The sequence below is a fragment of the Podarcis cretensis genome (genome assembly GCF_951804945.1).
Source record: "Podarcis cretensis genome assembly, chromosome: 6".
In the NCBI taxonomy this organism is placed as follows: Eukaryota; Metazoa; Chordata; class Lepidosauria; order Squamata; family Lacertidae; genus Podarcis; species Podarcis cretensis.
In genome coordinates, this window is record NC_137175.1 from 23912326 (window position 1) to 23929228 (window position 16903).

General features: G+C 46.3%; 1 protein-coding gene across 2 annotated transcripts in view; it reads left to right on the forward strand.

The window, feature by feature from the left end:
• Positions 1 to 16903, forward strand: part of RBPJL (recombination signal binding protein for immunoglobulin kappa J region like) — a 104112-nt gene that overhangs the window by 59457 nt on the left and 27752 nt on the right. Inside the window, exon 2 of one of the 2 annotated variants that reach the window (XM_079979519.1) lies at positions 11792 to 11909. The exons of the other annotated variant lie outside the window; for it this stretch is intronic. Within the exon in view, the coding sequence (XP_079835645.1) occupies positions 11792 to 11909 (118 nt within the window). The remainder of the gene's footprint in view (positions 1 to 11791; positions 11910 to 16903) is intronic. 2 annotated transcript variants of the gene reach the window in all.

Here is a 16903-nt window from a genome sequence, read left to right on the forward strand (position 1 = left end):
GAACCCACATAATGCCAGGCACCTGAGAGAAGAATGTTGAAGGTGTTAGGCGTGCAGAAAATGGACACTTCTGCAACTTGTCATACACACCCCTAAAAATTGGGTGAAATTGGGAAGTAGGTATTTCAAGAAGTGTTCACAATATGCACACATGCCTGCTTCAGCTCAGAGCTCAGCACTGACTTGAACTGTCTTCAGGACTCCCAATATACCAGCATGCAGGAAGATGTCTAAAATGCTTCTCGCATGTGTGAAGGTCCATGAGACACAGCCAGGAACTCCAGTCTGATCCTCTCTTCTGTCGAGATTATTACAAGCATTGTATTCATTCAAGGTCTGCTTGTGGGTTTTCCCACAGGCATCAGCTTGGCTACTGTGAGAAGAAAACACTCAACTTGATGGGCCTGATTCAGCAAGGCTCTTCTTGTGGTTCTTACAACATTCAACAAGGCTGCAATCCTAATCCCAATTACTTGGGAGTAAGACCTTCCAAATCTAATGGGGTTTGCTTCTGAGGAGACATAGTTGGGATTGCAACCTTAGGCCCAGATGTGCCGAGGAGACACATAACAGTAATGTAGTTTGGAAAAGCACCGTCATGCTACCTTAAACTGTCAACACCACTATCCTGTCATCAAATCCTTATCATTCCCACAATCACTTCGTACTGATTCAATGAAAATTACTTTATGCCATTTTGATTCTGTTATCCACCCGGAGCAACTTAATGCAAAGCTGGGATATGTAAATATGGATTTAGGATAATGTGCATATAAGCACGTGTCAAAATTCAGCACAAAGTCTTGCTGGGGAGCACCATATTCATTCACCTTTGGCTTCCCTAAACCAAAGAATTAAGCTTCCATATGTATCTGGTGGAATGATGTTGGTTCTCCAGAAGAAGATGCAAAGAGACTTACAGCACAATACTATGGATGTCTACTCGAAAGTTATGTCCCATTTAGCTCAATGAAATTTATTCCCAGGTTATACTGGGAATCGTAAATGGCGTTTCCATGTGCTGCTTTGGTTCACTAGATGCGGCTTAATCATGCTGGCCACATGACCCGGAAGCTGTCTACAGACAAACACCGGCTCCCTTGGCCAGTAAAGCAAGATGAGTGCCACAACCCCAGAGTTGTTCGTGACTGGAACTAATGGTCAGGGGTACCTTTACCTTTAATACTGGGAATCGTAGCTCTGTGAAAGGTAAAACAGAGTTCCCAAGATTATCTTGGGTAAGCCATCTGCTTTAATACTTGGGAGTAAGTCCCAATATACACAGTAATACTTACTTAAGAGTAAACATAGAATTGAACTGCTTACTCACAATCTTTAGTAAGGCATTAAGGTTTTAGATGGGTATCTTTCTTAGTCCTACCATAGGTCTACAAAGTCATAGTTCAACACTCTAAATTACTACACCAAAGCAGCTCTAGAGAAGCATTAATGAGAGATGCTGCTCAACAGTGAGAACTCTTTGGGCAATATGGTTTGATGTTTACCAAAAACCCACCCTCACTTGCACATTTCGATAGACACTGCCCTCATTAATTTTCTGTTCTGGGGTGTCACTAGAACTGGCTGCTTTGATCTTCCCACGAACATTTGGATTTTCCATTTGTGTACACATCTCTGCTGGTTACAGGGATCAAAAGCGTGGCGCAGGGACCCTGTGCAGTAAGCTGGTAGGAATGCAGGCATCTTGTCCAAGTTCCTTTGCAGACTGAGAGGAGTATCTAAATCACAGTCTCAGGCCAGCTTTGTGAGTGAATTTACTGTACTCTGTGCCCTTTAGCTTTTAAGTAAAGGGTGAAGTTTGCAGTACTTCTGGAAAAGGGAATGAATCTCAGCAGTGAAACTCTGGGTGGGTTTCCTCTTCTTCTGAGCTTTTGCAGGTTTTGCCTAAGATAAAGTTGCTTCCCTATCAAATATCTGCCTGTGACCGAGCTAAGCTGCAGCATGACTCTTGTCTAACCCGTGCAATTTTGGAAACACACACGCGCAGCAACTGAAAGCCTAAATTCTATTCTAAGCATTTCTGAGGTTGTTGAACAGTTTGAACAAATAGGATTTAACTCTGTAAATGCTATACGCTGCTAGACATCAGAATTTCAATTCCCTTGGGAACAACCTTTGGAGATCAAGAGGTGATCCTGCACAAAGCACTGCATCCCCAGGAGAGCTCTTGCACCAGGAGCCACAATGGGTACCAGCAAACGGCCGGCTTGGGCAGCCCCATAAGGTCTCACTGCTGATGTCTGTCCTTTAGCTCATGGGTGGGCAAATTAAGGCCCAGGGGCCGGATCCGGCCCAATCGCCTTCTAAATCCAGCCTGTGGACAGTCCAGGAATCAGTGTGTTTTTACATGAGTAGAAAGTGCCCTTTTATTTAAAATGTATCTCTGGGTTATTTGTGGGGCCTGCCTGGTGTTTTTACATGAGTGGAATGTGTGCTTTTATTTAAAATGCTTCTCTGGGTTATTTGTGGGGCATAGGAATTCGTTCATCCCCCCCCCCCCAAAAAAATACAGTCTGGCCCCCTGCTGAAAAAGTTTGCTGACCCCTGCTTTAGCTGCTGCTCAAATCTGAGTGCCTGGCAGCTGAATCTAGAGTCATTTTACCGTATTTTTCGTCCTATAGGGTGCACCGGCCCATAGGACGCACCTCGTTTTTTGGGGGGGGGGGGAATGAATAAAAAAAAATTATTTCCCCCCCAGCCGTGGCTGCCGCCCCAAGCCTTGCGCACACCTGCCCGAAGCACGGGGCACCCTCCGGAGGGCTTCGCGTGCTTCGGGCTGCAGGCTGCCGCCCCAAGCCTCGCGCGCCCGGCAGGACCTCCCGCCGGGGGCGCTAGGCTTGCGCACACCTGCCCGAAGCACGGGCACCCTCCGGAGCGCTCCGCATGCTTTGGGTGGCAGGCTGCCGCCCCAAGCCTCGCGCGCCCAGCGTGACCTCCCGCCGGGCTTGCAAGGCTTGCGGTTAGCTTCCTGAAGCCTGGAGTGCGAGAGGGGTCGGTGCGCACCGATGCCTCTCACTCTCCAGGCTTCAGCGAAAGCCTGCATTCGCCCTATAGGACGTACACACATTTCCCCTTCATTTTTGGAGGGGGGAAAGTGCGTCCTATGGGGCGAAAAATACGGTAATTTCTCACAATGCCCTGATGTAATGTTGCTATGGGGCCTTGCAGAAAATGTAAATGGCAAACCCACTGGAGCACTGCTGCTGTCACCAAGTAAGCCCACTGACATAAGAGAGGGCCAATCAGAAAGCACTTTGCTAAGAGCCCCCTCACACCCGGATCTGGCCCTATCGGTGACTGCACAGTTTTCATTCTCCATCTTTGCCTTACATAATGGAGAGAGGCCCTGGTCAAGATTTCCCTCCCACCTGCCTCCACTAAATTCCTGAAGATGTAATGGAGCTCCATGAGAAAGCCCTGCAAGCTTGAGGCATTTTTCTATACTCCATTGCCAATGCATTAGATATCTGGTATGGAGGAAAGGGAGAAGAAGTTAGGCAATGCCAGGTTTGCACTGAGAGAGCTGTCAAATCAATTGGAACTAGAGCTGAGCCAAATTTTCTCAGGGGAAGTGGTTTTTTTTAATGAGAAAATTTCTGTTTTGTTTTTCTCTCTACCCTTCCCCAGAAAAAGAAGGCCACTTTAAAAGTGTGTGTGTGTGTGTGTGTGTGTGTGTGTGTGTGTGTGTGTGTGGTTCCCCACCACACACACATATGCACAGCCTTAGAATAACAACAGGTCCAGGGCACTGTGGGAGCATTTGCCGGGGGGGGGGGTGTTACAAAATGGCGGCCAGGTTGCCAACACCATTGTCGCTACTGTTTTTTGCAACAGCAGGCAGGCAGACAGAAAGTTATAGTAGGGAAAGAGAGCTGGGCAGCTACCACTGCTAATTAGAGTGGCCAGTTATGCACTGATGATTTACATGCACGGATGCAAATTTAGAAATAATTACTATTATTTAAAAAGAAGCACAACTACTTCCTTGCAGAGTAGCTGACTGGACTGGCAGCAGCTGAATCTTACCTCTCTCATAGCACTAGGACTCGGGCAGAATTCAGGACAGACAAAAGAAAGTACCGTATTTTTTGCTCTATAAGACTCACTTTTTCCCTCCTAAAAAGTAAGGGAAAATGTGTGTGCGTCTTATGGGGCGAATGCAGGCTGCGCAGCTATCCCAGAAGCCGGAACAGCAAGAGGGATCGCTGCTTTCACTGCACAGCAAACCCTCTTGCTGTTCTGGCTTCTGGGATTCAGAATATTTTTTTTCTTGTTTTCCTCCTCCAAAAACTAGGTGAATCTTATAGAGCGAAAAATATGGTACTTCTTCACGCAGCACATACTTAAATGATGGAATGTGCTCCCACAAGAGGCAGTGATATCCACCACCTTGGATGCCTTTAAAACAGGACTGGGTGCTTCTTGCCCATTTAGCTCAGTTGGTTAGAGCATGGTGCTGATGGTGCCAACACCACAGGTTCGATCCCCGTATGGGACAGCTGCATATTCTATCATTGCAAGGGGTCAAACTAGATTGTCCTCAGGGTCCCCTTCCAACTTTACAATTTAATGGTTCTACGAAATTCACGGAGGATGGCAGTACTCTGCCTCCACTGTCAGAGGGAGTATGTCTCTATGAGTACTAGTTGCTGAGAATTATAAGCAGAGAAAGAGAACTGTTATGTTCAGGTCCTTCTTGTATGCTTCCCATCCCGTGAGAATAGGATACCTGACTAGATGGGCCATTGGCCTGATCCAGCAGGCTGTTCTTATTTTCTTTCAATCCTAGCAGCATGATGCTGTCCTTCAGCACATCTGAGGACAGCAGAGTAGCTTAAGAAGGCATGGGGCTGTGTGGCACACACATCTGCCCTCCCACAGGTTACCACCACCCCACACACCCTTTAGCATCTGCTGTCTGAGGCAGTCACCTTGCTTTGCCTAATAGTAGGGCTGGCCCCAGGAGAATCTAATTTTGGGAGGGAGTACTTAATGCTCTTCTTGCCCACCAATTTTCCCCTTCCAACGTCCCCTAGGAAAACAACCTAGGAGGGAAACGAGACTGGGGTTGGAGGGAAGGATCCGTGGCATTTCTCCCCTGCAAATCTAACTCCTGACTTGTGCATTATCTTGGCAAAAGCAGGTCTGGAAGCAGCCATTTGCCAGGTAGCATGCAATTCTGTTCTTAGAATAACTGTTGTGCCATGTTCACTTGCTGAAAGAAAGGGGGGGGCATGAAGCTCTTGGTATATATGTAACACCTCCTACACCCATTTCTATTCCAAGCCCTGTTTTAACAAGGCTATTTCAAAACAATCTGCCCATTTTGCCAAGATGCATGAAGGCAGGGAGTGGGGAGACTACTTCCAACCGCTTTTAAAATATAAAATGTTATATGATACTTAAAGCTATGTCTGTGTTGCAAAAACCCACAGAAGACTAATTCTTCCACCTCACAAGTGGGTAACATAGAAGTGTGAAGGGCGAGTCGTAGGGGCAAGCCTCTGAATGAAACCTTTATGAAGTCCCTGATCCAAATCTGGTGACAGACATTCAGTGGATTGAACCCACATAGTCAAAGCTCCTTCTGTCTGGAGGAAGCTGGAAGAAGACTGAGGGACAAGCAGGGAGAACTTAATTGCTCTACAATAATTATAGATCTATATCTGGGGGAACCCTATGTTTCCACAAAAGCTCATCCAAGGATTGGGGAGAGTTCCTCAGTGAGATGAATGCACATAGCAGATACAACTTTCCTGAAAACCATTACCAATATTCTTCCCCTGTAATGTACAACCGCAGGAGGGTATTGGACTCATGGATTGCCTTTCTCCAGATAAATCATGACCTGTCACCAAGGTCTGATCTTGGTTTTCATCTCACGGTTTGTCTGGGGAAGACAAAGCACGAGTTTGAATTCAGACACAATGCTAATCCAGACCATGGTTTAGCTCACAGCAGTGTGACAGCAGCAAGATCAGAGGAATAGGAGCAAAGCTGCCACAGGCAATCTCTCAGTCAATCAGAATGTTTAGCATTATGGGTAAATGATGTCAGCGAGGGCCACCAAGCTTTGCAAGTGTCTCTCCTAAGAGTATGCCCTTGCCAGAATATGCCTACATAATCCTCTGCAACACAAAACACCAGGGGTTCTAGAGCAGAGATGTAAAGCAGACCCACAGGCCGAAACCTTGCAAGGAGGAAACCTAAGGCAAAGTAGTTCAGGAAGGGAGAATCAATGCAGAGCAACTGGAACCTAAATATTGGCATTGTTTGCACTTCACATTAAACCATGGTTTGGCATTATAGGGAGGAGCACAGAAAAGCCTTACACTTGCATGATTCCCACCCCCACCCCTACTCCACTCAGTTTTAACGTCTGATCCTTGAGATTTTTGAAATATTGAGCAATATACGAATGCTTTTTAAACAAACAAACTGTGGTCAAACTCAACCATGGTTTGTGGAAACAAGGCACATTCTTATTTTTGGTATGGTATCTTTGTAAACCACTTAGGAGCAACTGTTACTTCGCAGTAGGGCTGTAGCTCAGTGGTATAGTATCCCGCTTTACATGCAGGCGCCTCCAGGTTCAATTCCCATCATCTCCAGGCAGGGCTGAAAGAGAGCCTTGTCTAAAAACCCTGGAGAGCCGCTGCCAGCCAGTGCAAACAAAACTGAGCTAGACAGTGTTAGAAGCTTAGATATATGAGCTAATCACCAAATGGAACCTTAAACCAAGGTTACAGTCACCACAACAGAATGTCTAGGCATCTTTTCTTTGCAGTGAAATTTATTATTACTATTACAGTGGTACCTTGGGTTACAGGTGCTTCAGGTTTCGCGATTTCGGGTTGCGCACCATGCCGATCCCAGAAGTACCGTAACGGGTTACTTCCGGGTTTCAGCGCTCGCACATGCACAGAAGCACTAAATCATGCTTTGCGCATGTGCAGAAGTGCCGAGTCGTGACCTGCTTGTGCGCAGACGCGGCGCTGTGGGTTGTGAATGTGCCTCCTGCACGGATCACGTTTGCTCCCCATTTCCCAGCCTTCTTCTGCACCCACTTCAAGTGCTTTTGCCTAACTGCAGCGTGTGCTTGAAAAGTGGTCATCCCTCTTGCTTGCTGAGATGGAAGTTGGAGAGGGGCGTATGCCACCCACTTTTGCAATAGGTCTTGGAATGCCAGCAATGGGACAGAGGCAAAGAAGAGGGACATAGGAAGTTGTCTTATTCCAAGCCAGACTGTGCCATTGGCATTTAAAAGATGGAACAGAAGCCTGAGGCTGATATTCTATGTGCACGTCCCTGGGAGTAAGAACCACCAAATATGATGAGACTTATTCCCAAATCAGTATACATAAGCTTTGCACCATTAACTCACCCTAAATCAGAGCACTCCAGACTAAGTACTTAGCAGATCAAGTATCTCTTATTTGTTCTCCCAGTAGCGGCAGACTATAACTCATCTATGCCAGCTACTTTCTTCAGATGTTGCAGCCACACACTTGAGAGCAGAGCAATCCCCCCTCCCACCTCTCAAAATGAGGTTAGATGCATACCTAGGAAATTTTAGCAAAGGGCCCCTGTTGGAGACACTGAGGAATGTTTTAAGCTTTGCTTGAGAAGCCTTGCAGGAAACCTCAGGAGACGTATTGAGTTCTGAGCAACCAAAGGACAAATTCACACAGAATTCTATTTTAAAGAAATACCATTGTCTGGTGAAAAAGGAATCCAAAAGAAAAGAAAAGACTCTCTCACCAAATGGCGTCTGATGAAATAATAATTATTTTTTAAAGGAGGGAAAGATATTTTTCTTTTTTCTTCCTTTTGTTTTTGTTATGAAAGATTTGAACAACAGTTCTTCCAGATGGCTTCAGTAAAAGCCTATTAGTTTAGGTAGATAGTGTCATTTTACTTTTTTTTTTGGGGGGGGGGAATGAAACACCAAACTCTCCTGCCCGCATTCTAGACAGGAATTCATATTTCATGCGGGGCCAATTCCATCTCCGAAGCAAATCCACTTACTGTACAGAGCCACCCTCTGAGAGGCAAATACCAAAGCTGAGCTCTGCAAGCGAACCATAAAGATCCGCTTCAGAAAAGTTTTCTTTGCTGCCAGGTCCTAAACACCATCCTCAAGGCAGCTTATTCCCCTGGCTTTTACAAGATTTCATTCTTGGAGGTTTGGCGATTCCAGTGTGAGATGCCGGCAAGGTTTTTCGAAGGATAATTTATTGTGCTGCTTTTAACCACCGGGTTTATGGGACAAAAGTCCCATTGACTCCAGCAATATGGAGCCATGCCTTTCCTGTCTGCCTTCTCGGCACTAAAACCACTAGACTTTTTCTGGTAAGCAAGGCCCCTATAGAACATGCTTCTGCCTCTTACATAGGAGCTCTTTCTGTGCTGCCATTATACATGCAACGGTTTACTTCCAGGAACAAGTTTGCCCAATTACAGAGAATTCTTTTATAGGTCCTAACCTCATCAAAATGTTTCAGGTCTGCAACATTTATAGTCTTGGACTGCACACTGCACACTGACTTGTAAGGAAATCCCACTGTGTTCAAGTGTAAATAGCAACATTCCATTACTTGATTGATAGGTTATTAATAGGCAATTTTTACGATGGTGAGCCTATTAACAGGAATAATACTTTTTTAAATATAAGTACATACAAAAATCACAGGTGCTAGGTATCATCTAGGTAGGTATATTAGAAGATACAACCCTTCATCGTCCCCCCATACAACAGAATGCAACTGAGTACCCCATTTTCAGAACTGTTTATACATATGCAAATGTATGCAGATTATTGGCCCAAATCCAGAGGTTAGTTGTGCTTAAATCCCATTACAATAAACTAATTTGCAATTGTAAAAGTTCTGTCCCATCAATTCCAATGGGTCTAAAACACAATTAACTTACCCTGGGTTTGGGTTGCTGCAATAATTGATTAGTTAAACCCCACATTATGAACTGGCATGTTTTGTGTAACAGGGCAGGAGCCATACTACACAATCCTATACATGTCTTCTCAGAAGTCATGTGTGCTTTAGATTGCAGCCCTAGTCATTCTTGGCTCATTCCACAGCTAAATATCCCACTGTATCTGCTACAGAGGAAATAAATGGTGTAGGGCACACAGTCCCCTACCAACAACTGCTGTGGTCACAATGCTACACATAAGTAAAGAAACTGCGGTGACATATGAACCGGATATAGCAAACAATCCCCTACTCACAGCTGCTGAATTGATTTCGCCTGCTCACATACCTAGGCAGCAAGTGACTGCCTGTGCAAACTTGCCTATCACGTGCAGTGTACCTTGATTGCAGGTACAATTTCAGCCAATGCAGAGCAGATGTAAAAGCTAAACAGTCAGGCAGGGAAGAAGACATGATAGCCTTGGACAGATCTTGTCATGCTCAGAGCACTGCAGTGAAGCATGTATCAGTCTTAACAGTCATGTGTGGGGCAACGCTATGGAGTTAACAGCTGCAAAAAGCATTCAAGGTCCCAGACAAGTTCAGTTACCTTTGAGATTAAGAGCAGATTGCTAACCACTACTGTAAGCAGCTCTAGATAATCAGGACCATACTAAGAAGTAGGTACCACTTCTTACTTAAACTCCAACAAGGAGATGTTAGGAAATTCCTCACCAGCACCACTGGGCCTGGGGTGATAAAGAAAACTTTCCAGATTGCAACAGGAAAAATGGCTGGAGAAAACGAAGGTGGCTCAAAAATCTTAATTCATTTTTATACAGTTACCATTTCTGTGGGAAAGATTGTACATTGCATGTGCACCACCGTGTGCAATGCACAGGTATGCATTTATGTATTTTACAGAAGGCGTGTGTGTATTCATGGCATGTTATGGGGCACACATTTTCTATTCAGGTGTCATACCTGTGCAAGAAGATCACCATGCATGAAGCATCCCTGAGCCAAGCACCTGCATTTCCAAATCTACCCCCAACAACCCTTGGGATGTTGATTGAAGATCTGAAATGTCCAAGGTCAGAAGGAGCTTAGAAGAAGTGAAGGGAAGTCTGTGCTCTGCAAGGAGCCACAGTTCTTAGGAACCAATCCCCTGGTTCTGTGTGAGGAACAGGAGTGGTCAACGGGACCTTTATTTATTGGCAGCATACTAGGCTAGATGGACCAGCCAACTGACCCCATTCTTATTCATAGCAGTGAGCAGCTTACCTGGCTCTAGGCTTGCTCCTCTGAGCAGACCATAGCATAGCAGTGGAAGGGACCACAAGGGTCATCTAGTCCAACCCCCTGCAGTGCAGGAATCTTTTGCCCAATGCCACTCAAACCCACGATCCTAAGATTAAGAGTCTCACATGAATTAGTAGATAGGTGAGAACAGGGAGTGAGAGGATGGCATAATAAGAGGGCATAGGCTCTTCTATCCCAATACTGCCATCCACTTCCTGGCAAACATTGCCCTATACAAAAAATCAGAATGGAGCTACGGATTTCTGGGTATTATAAATATTTATTGAATTGAATTTCTGCACCGCCCTTCATCCAACGATCACAGGGCAGTTTACAATATAAAAACATGAAAAGGGATGCCATTATAACAAACAAAAACCATACCTCACCCCCTGACACACATGCTGCTATTATTATTATTTATAAAAGGATATGAAAGGCAGGGACTCATTACAAGAACTCTGCAATTCTGATCTTCTACCTGAGAAGATGGGATAGATTTTATGAACAGAGGAGCAGAAATTTCCCCAAAAGATAAACAAAAAAATCTGAGGAGCAACTAGGATGAAGCTGCAAGGAATTGGATAAGGAGGGAAAGACCTGCTCAGAAAAGGTGTGCAATCTCTTTTTATGGAGGTTTAAAAGGCTTGGGTGTTTATCTATATCCCATTATGGTATTTAAGTCAAGGAAAAGTAGAATGCCTGGGGTAGGGAGAGAGACGACCCCTCATGTTCTTTCCAAAAACTTCTCTGTCTGTCTGTCTGACACACACCCCTCTTCCTACGCATTCACATGACCTTGGGCCAGTCACCATCTCTCAGCCTAACCTACCTCACAGGGTTGTTATGAGGATAAAATAGGGAGAAGAACCATGTGCACCACCTTGAGCTCATTGGAAGAAATGGTGGCATAGAAATACAATTAATAAATAATACGTGGAAACCCCGCATGGCTTCTGGACCCCCACTTTGGCACGCACACGTATCTCCCCACTCCCTCCAGTCTTCCAGCTGCACTTGATCAGAAGGTCGGGGGTTCAAACCCAGCTTCTGCCAACCTAGCAGTTCGAAAGCGCACCGGTGCAAGTAGATAAATAGGTACCGCTGCGGCGGAAACGTAAACGGCATTTCTGTTGCGCCAGAAGCGGTTTAGTCATGCTGGCCGCATGGCCCAGAAAGCTGTCTGAAGACAAACTCTGGCCTGAAAAGCGAGATGACCGCCGCACCCCACAGTCGCCTTTGACTGGACTTAACCGTCCAGGGGTCCTTTACCTTTACCTATTGCTATATTCAACAAGAAGAGGAGATGCTCAGCTTGGATTTGCCTTTTGCCAGGGGAGTGGCGGGAAAACGGTTTTTCGGGGGATGAGGAAGAAAAAACTTTCAGGATTGAGGGGGCTCGCCTCCTCCTCACCGCCCTCCCCCCTGCGCCCCGTTATCAGCGTGGTACCCAGCCTGCTCCCTTGCCCGTGGGGAGGGGGGAGGTCATGAATGCTGGTGCCACGCGCTCCTTCAGCCCCGCGCTCTCTCGCCCTCAGGTGCCCGGCTCTCCCCGGAGCCCCTCACTCACCTCGGCCGTCTGGAAGGCGAAGAGGGGCCGCCACGCGACGCCGAGGAGAGCGGCAGCCGGACGACGCCTCCCTGGTCCTGGGGCAGGTAAAGGCGGCGGGGCGGGGGGAGGCGCAGAGAAGGGAGGCCGCTGCTTGGCGGTGCCGGTTGCGCTCTGGCCGCTGGCTCGGGACTGAGAGGAGGCAGAGCGGCAGGCGCCGCATTTAACCGGGGCGGCGTGGGGAGCGGCTGGGGGCCGAGCCCTCCCCCTGGAGGCTGCCGAGAGTGGGGCTGCAGCCCCATGGCGAGTGGCGGGGCTGCGCGGGGCCGGCCCCACCCACGCCCCCGCCGCCTGGCAAGGCGCAGGGTGGCGCCGTCTCCTTCCCGCCCTCTCCCACGAAGATCTTCGGGGTGGGGGTGGGCGTGTGCAGTGGCGTAGCGTGGGGGGTGCAGGGGGGGCCGGCCGCACCGGGCGCAACATCTGGGGGTTAGGGTTAGGGGGCGCAAATTACTTGCCTTGCCCCGGTGCTGACAAGCCACGCTACGCCACTGGGCGTGTGTCCCCGAGGCTGTCTCGCAAGGTCAAGGAAGGCGGGAGAGACAGGAGCCCGAGTCTCCCAGGAAGAGACTGGTCCAGTCAGGCTGGCAGTTCATAGAATCGTAGAGCTGGAAGGGATCCTCAGGGATCATCTAGTCCAACCCCCTGCGACGGAGGAATCTCTCAGCTAAAGCATGCATGGCAGATGACCATCCAACCTCTGCTTGGAAACCTACGAGGAAGGAGAGTCGATCACCTTTCCATGGAGTTGGTTAGTTCCCCTGCCCAAAGGCTCTTAACTGTCAGAAAGTTCTTCCTGGTGTTTAATTGAAATCTCCTTTCCTGTAGCTTAAAGACAGTGGTTTGAGTCTTACCCTCCAGAGCAGGGGGAAACAAGCATGCAGTGGCGTAGCGTGGGTTGTCAGCACCCGGGGCAAGACAAGTAATTTGCGCCCCCTAACCCGTGGATTTGCGCCCCCTAACCCGTGGATTTGCGCCCCCTAACCCATGGATTTGCGCCCCCTAACCCTACCCCTAACCCTAACCCCCAGATGTTGCGGCCGGTGCGGCCGGCCCCCCCTGCACCCCCCACGCTACGCCACTGCAAGCATGCTCCATCTTCCAAGTGACAGCCCTTTAGATATTTGAAGATCATTCAAAGGAACAGGAATTTATAATTATTATTGTTTATTACAAATCTGCATGCTGCGCTTCATCGGTGCCCAGCATATAAACACAAGATAAAAACACAAAATACATAAGAAAAGTAAGAAAAGAAAACAGTAACCCCCAACCCCTCTCAGAAACACATTTACGTACAAGTATGGCATGTAAAGGGAAATGCATGTACAGTGGTACCTCGGGTTAAGTACTTAATTCGTTCCGGAGGTCCGTTCTTAACCTGAAACTGTTCTTAACCTAAAGCACCACTTTAGCTAACGGGGCCTCCTGCTGCCGCCACACCGCCAGAGCATGATTTCTGTTCCCATCCTGAAGCAAAGTTCTTAACCCAAGGTAATATTTCTGGATTAGCAGAGTTGTAACCTGAAGCGTATGTAACCTGAAGCATATGTAACCCAAGGTACCACTGTATTCACACATGTTCTCTGCCTGGGGCAGTCAACCTGCAGCCCTCTAGATAAGGTGGACTACAACTCCCATTCCCATTGGGTAGTAGTTCGGTTGTCTGGGGCTGATGGGGAGCTGGCATCTAATAACAACCAGAGGGTGCGGTGTTGGTTATCTCTGGTTTCTGCTCTGCCCAACCACATGTCCTCCGGATTTCTAGCTCCCATCATCGTTCACCATTGGGATGTGCTGACAGAAGTAGAGGGCACCAGGTTGGGAAAGGCTTAAAGCAGGCATCACTATCCTAGCTCCCATCACCAGATACTTCTTTCATCCTACACACACCCTTTTTGCAAATTTGATGGATAGTTTGAACATGGGACCTATCCCTGTCATAGAATATCTTAAATGGGCATACATGGATCTCATTGTCATCACTCTGACACAGGAAGTTTGTTGAAAGGGCACTGACATTCTACATTTCCCCACAGATTTTTTTTAAAAAGCAACAGTAGGGACCCTTCCCTCAACACAGACATAACAGCATGACAAACACCTGGACTGCCTGCCCCTAAATTCAACCCTCACACCACCATAGTCTCTGTTGTTAATATCCTTATTGTTGTTGTTATGTGTGAATTTATATTCCACTTGATACCAATATGGCTTCTAAGTGGTTTACAGTTGCACAGCATTGTTAAAATACAGAATAATTAATATTGCACGCTGAAATACTCCTGAATATATGGGAAAATAATATCTGGGATACAACAATGTCTCAGCATCTCACCAGACACAGGAGAGCAATTAAAGACAAAGCAAAAAGAGATACCTTTCAAGAAACGTGGGCACCTCTCTTTAACTATATTATTGACCAGAATCAAGATCTTGTTATAACCAACTGCTCAGTCTTCTGCGTGAATAGATGACGTTAAGTAATGTGTTTGAACGTTGAATGTGTAAGCCTAAAGTCTAAAGTCAATGGACAGAACAAACAGCATTAGATGTGCTGCTTGATAAGTGTTGAATGGTTCTTGTTTTCATATTTATCTGAAACCAATTTTTAAAATGTTTTAAGAACAGTTACACCATACACAATAAAATGATCCCATCTAAACATTAAAATATAAACACCCACTATTAAATCTACCGTAAAACAGCCCCATTAAAGCAGCTCAGCAGTTAAAATAGGACAAGAGGCTAAAGAGTTATTTGCCCAGGTCCTGGCTGATGTTGGAAAGAAGAAGAAGAGTTTGGATTTGATATCCCGCTTTATCAACCAAAGGAGTCTCAAAGCGGCTCACAATCTCCTTTCCCTACCTCCCCCACAACAAACACTCTGTGAGGTGAGTGGGGCTGAGAGACTTCAGAGAAGTGTGACTGGCCCAAGGTCACCCAGCAGCTGCATGTGGACGAGCGGAGACACAAACCCAGTTCACCAGATTACGAGTCTACCGCTCTTAACCACTACACCACACTGGCTCTCAAAGAGTCAATGAGTGTTGTCAACATTGCAGCTCCTAATAAAGATTGGGGGTGCCTGCATATGATGTGATCAGGCATTAAGCTATCCAATCTGTATTGGCCTTTTAAAGATTTAGGACCTTCTAGTACACCTTCTGTGCAAAGAATGTATGACCCACATTTGGCTCTGGGTGGCTTTAAGCTTCATCACTTAAATTGGGGTAAACAGGAGTAATCGAGTGTAGACGTGTGGAGGAAATCAGACCTGCTGAGGTACATGTGACTCCTACAAATGTAAACAAGAATCTTGGCACAAATTAGACTTGTACTGTCCTGAGAGTGCTTGACTGGCCAGCACATGAACTGGACATTGATAGCATTTCATTGCTTTTTATGTTAGTGATGTGTTTAATTGCATGGAATTTCCTTGGCAGGACAGCAATCATGCCTCCATTTAATTTGTCTTGGGCGCTTCATGTTGCTGCCTGTCCAGAAGAGGGTGGTAAGGACAGCTGTGTTCAGGTAGAAATATCAATCATGAAACATGTCCATCAAATTCTGACTTTACATAATTGAAAAATTATTCACACGTTCTGAGGCTTTTTATCCGCAGTCATCAATAGCCAGGGAGGGGTTTTGTTTTTCTCCTTTATTCCACTGTTGGTATGTGTTTGGAAACATTCTTTCTGTTTGGTACAGAGCTGGACCGGGGGGGGGGGGGGACCCAGAGCTTAGCCAAGTAAGTAGAAACTGGCAAGGATGATACTTTCAGATGTCAAATAAACTACCAGGAGATAAGAAAAGTATCTGCTGTAAGGAAGTTGTCTCTTGGCCTTGGTACAACCTGATTCTGATATGACCAGGCCTCACCTGGAGGTATCATGTACAGTTCTGGGCCCTGCAGTTTAGGAAGGATATCGACAAACGAAGAGGTTCAAAGGAGAGCAACGAAGATAGAAGAGATGATAAAGAGGTGATACAATAGCCGCTTTCAAATATTTGAAGGACTGGCATGTAGATGATGGAGAAAGTTGTTCTCTGGTGCTCTAGGGGGCAGACCCTGGACCAATAGGTTCAACTTACAAGATAAGGGGATTTGAAGTAAACATTAGGAAGAATACAGACATGGACTACCTTGGGAAGTGGCAGATTCTCTTTAGTTAGATGTTTTTAAGCAGAGACTGGATGGCCAGCAATCAGAGATCTTATAGCAGCAGCTTCCCTGCAATGGCAGAGGGTTAGACTAGAGAACCTTTTGAGATATCTTCCATCTCTACAGTTCTATAATTAAAATTAGCCGTTTGTGAATACCCTTTAATACTGATAGTGATAATGGCTTGCAGCTGCAGAAATCCCCACTTGTGTGTTAATTATCAGTTGGCATACCATTCACATGGGACCATAGGGAAGAAAAATGGTGGAGCTGTGCATTTTGATCAAAAGTGGCAGTTCCACATTAAGTTACATTATGAATTAATAAATAGGTCACCAGCTTGATCAATAGATAAATATTGCATAGCATCATGTGAATTTTAGATCCATGAAAAGGGCCAAATGGTTCTGAAACCCATGTAGCCACTGGCCAAGATTCTGTGACATCATGGAATATTCATGGCTGAAAAACAATCGCCTCATCAGGAAGCTAGCCTGACTTACATTTTAACACTTGCTGGATCCAGGGGTTAGAAGGGTCTCTACATGCAGCCTACTCCTCCAAACTCATAACATTATATTTCCCAGCACTGCTTTGCAGAGCCATCTGAATCCTGGATGAGAGCTCAAGCACTGGAAGAGAAGTGCTTTAGAGACATTAAAGCTCCATCCCAGCTAACAGCGCAACACATTGGTGCAGACATGACCAAGTAATAAAATGAAACAATACTCAAAGCCTTGTATGGATTCACTATAATCAATGTCAGAAGGAACGAATAATTCCCTGTAATCCTAAACATATACCATGTGCCAGAAAGCCATTGCCCATGGACTTTGACGAATGTAAATTTAAACCAGATGATGGACGTTGGGTGGTCTC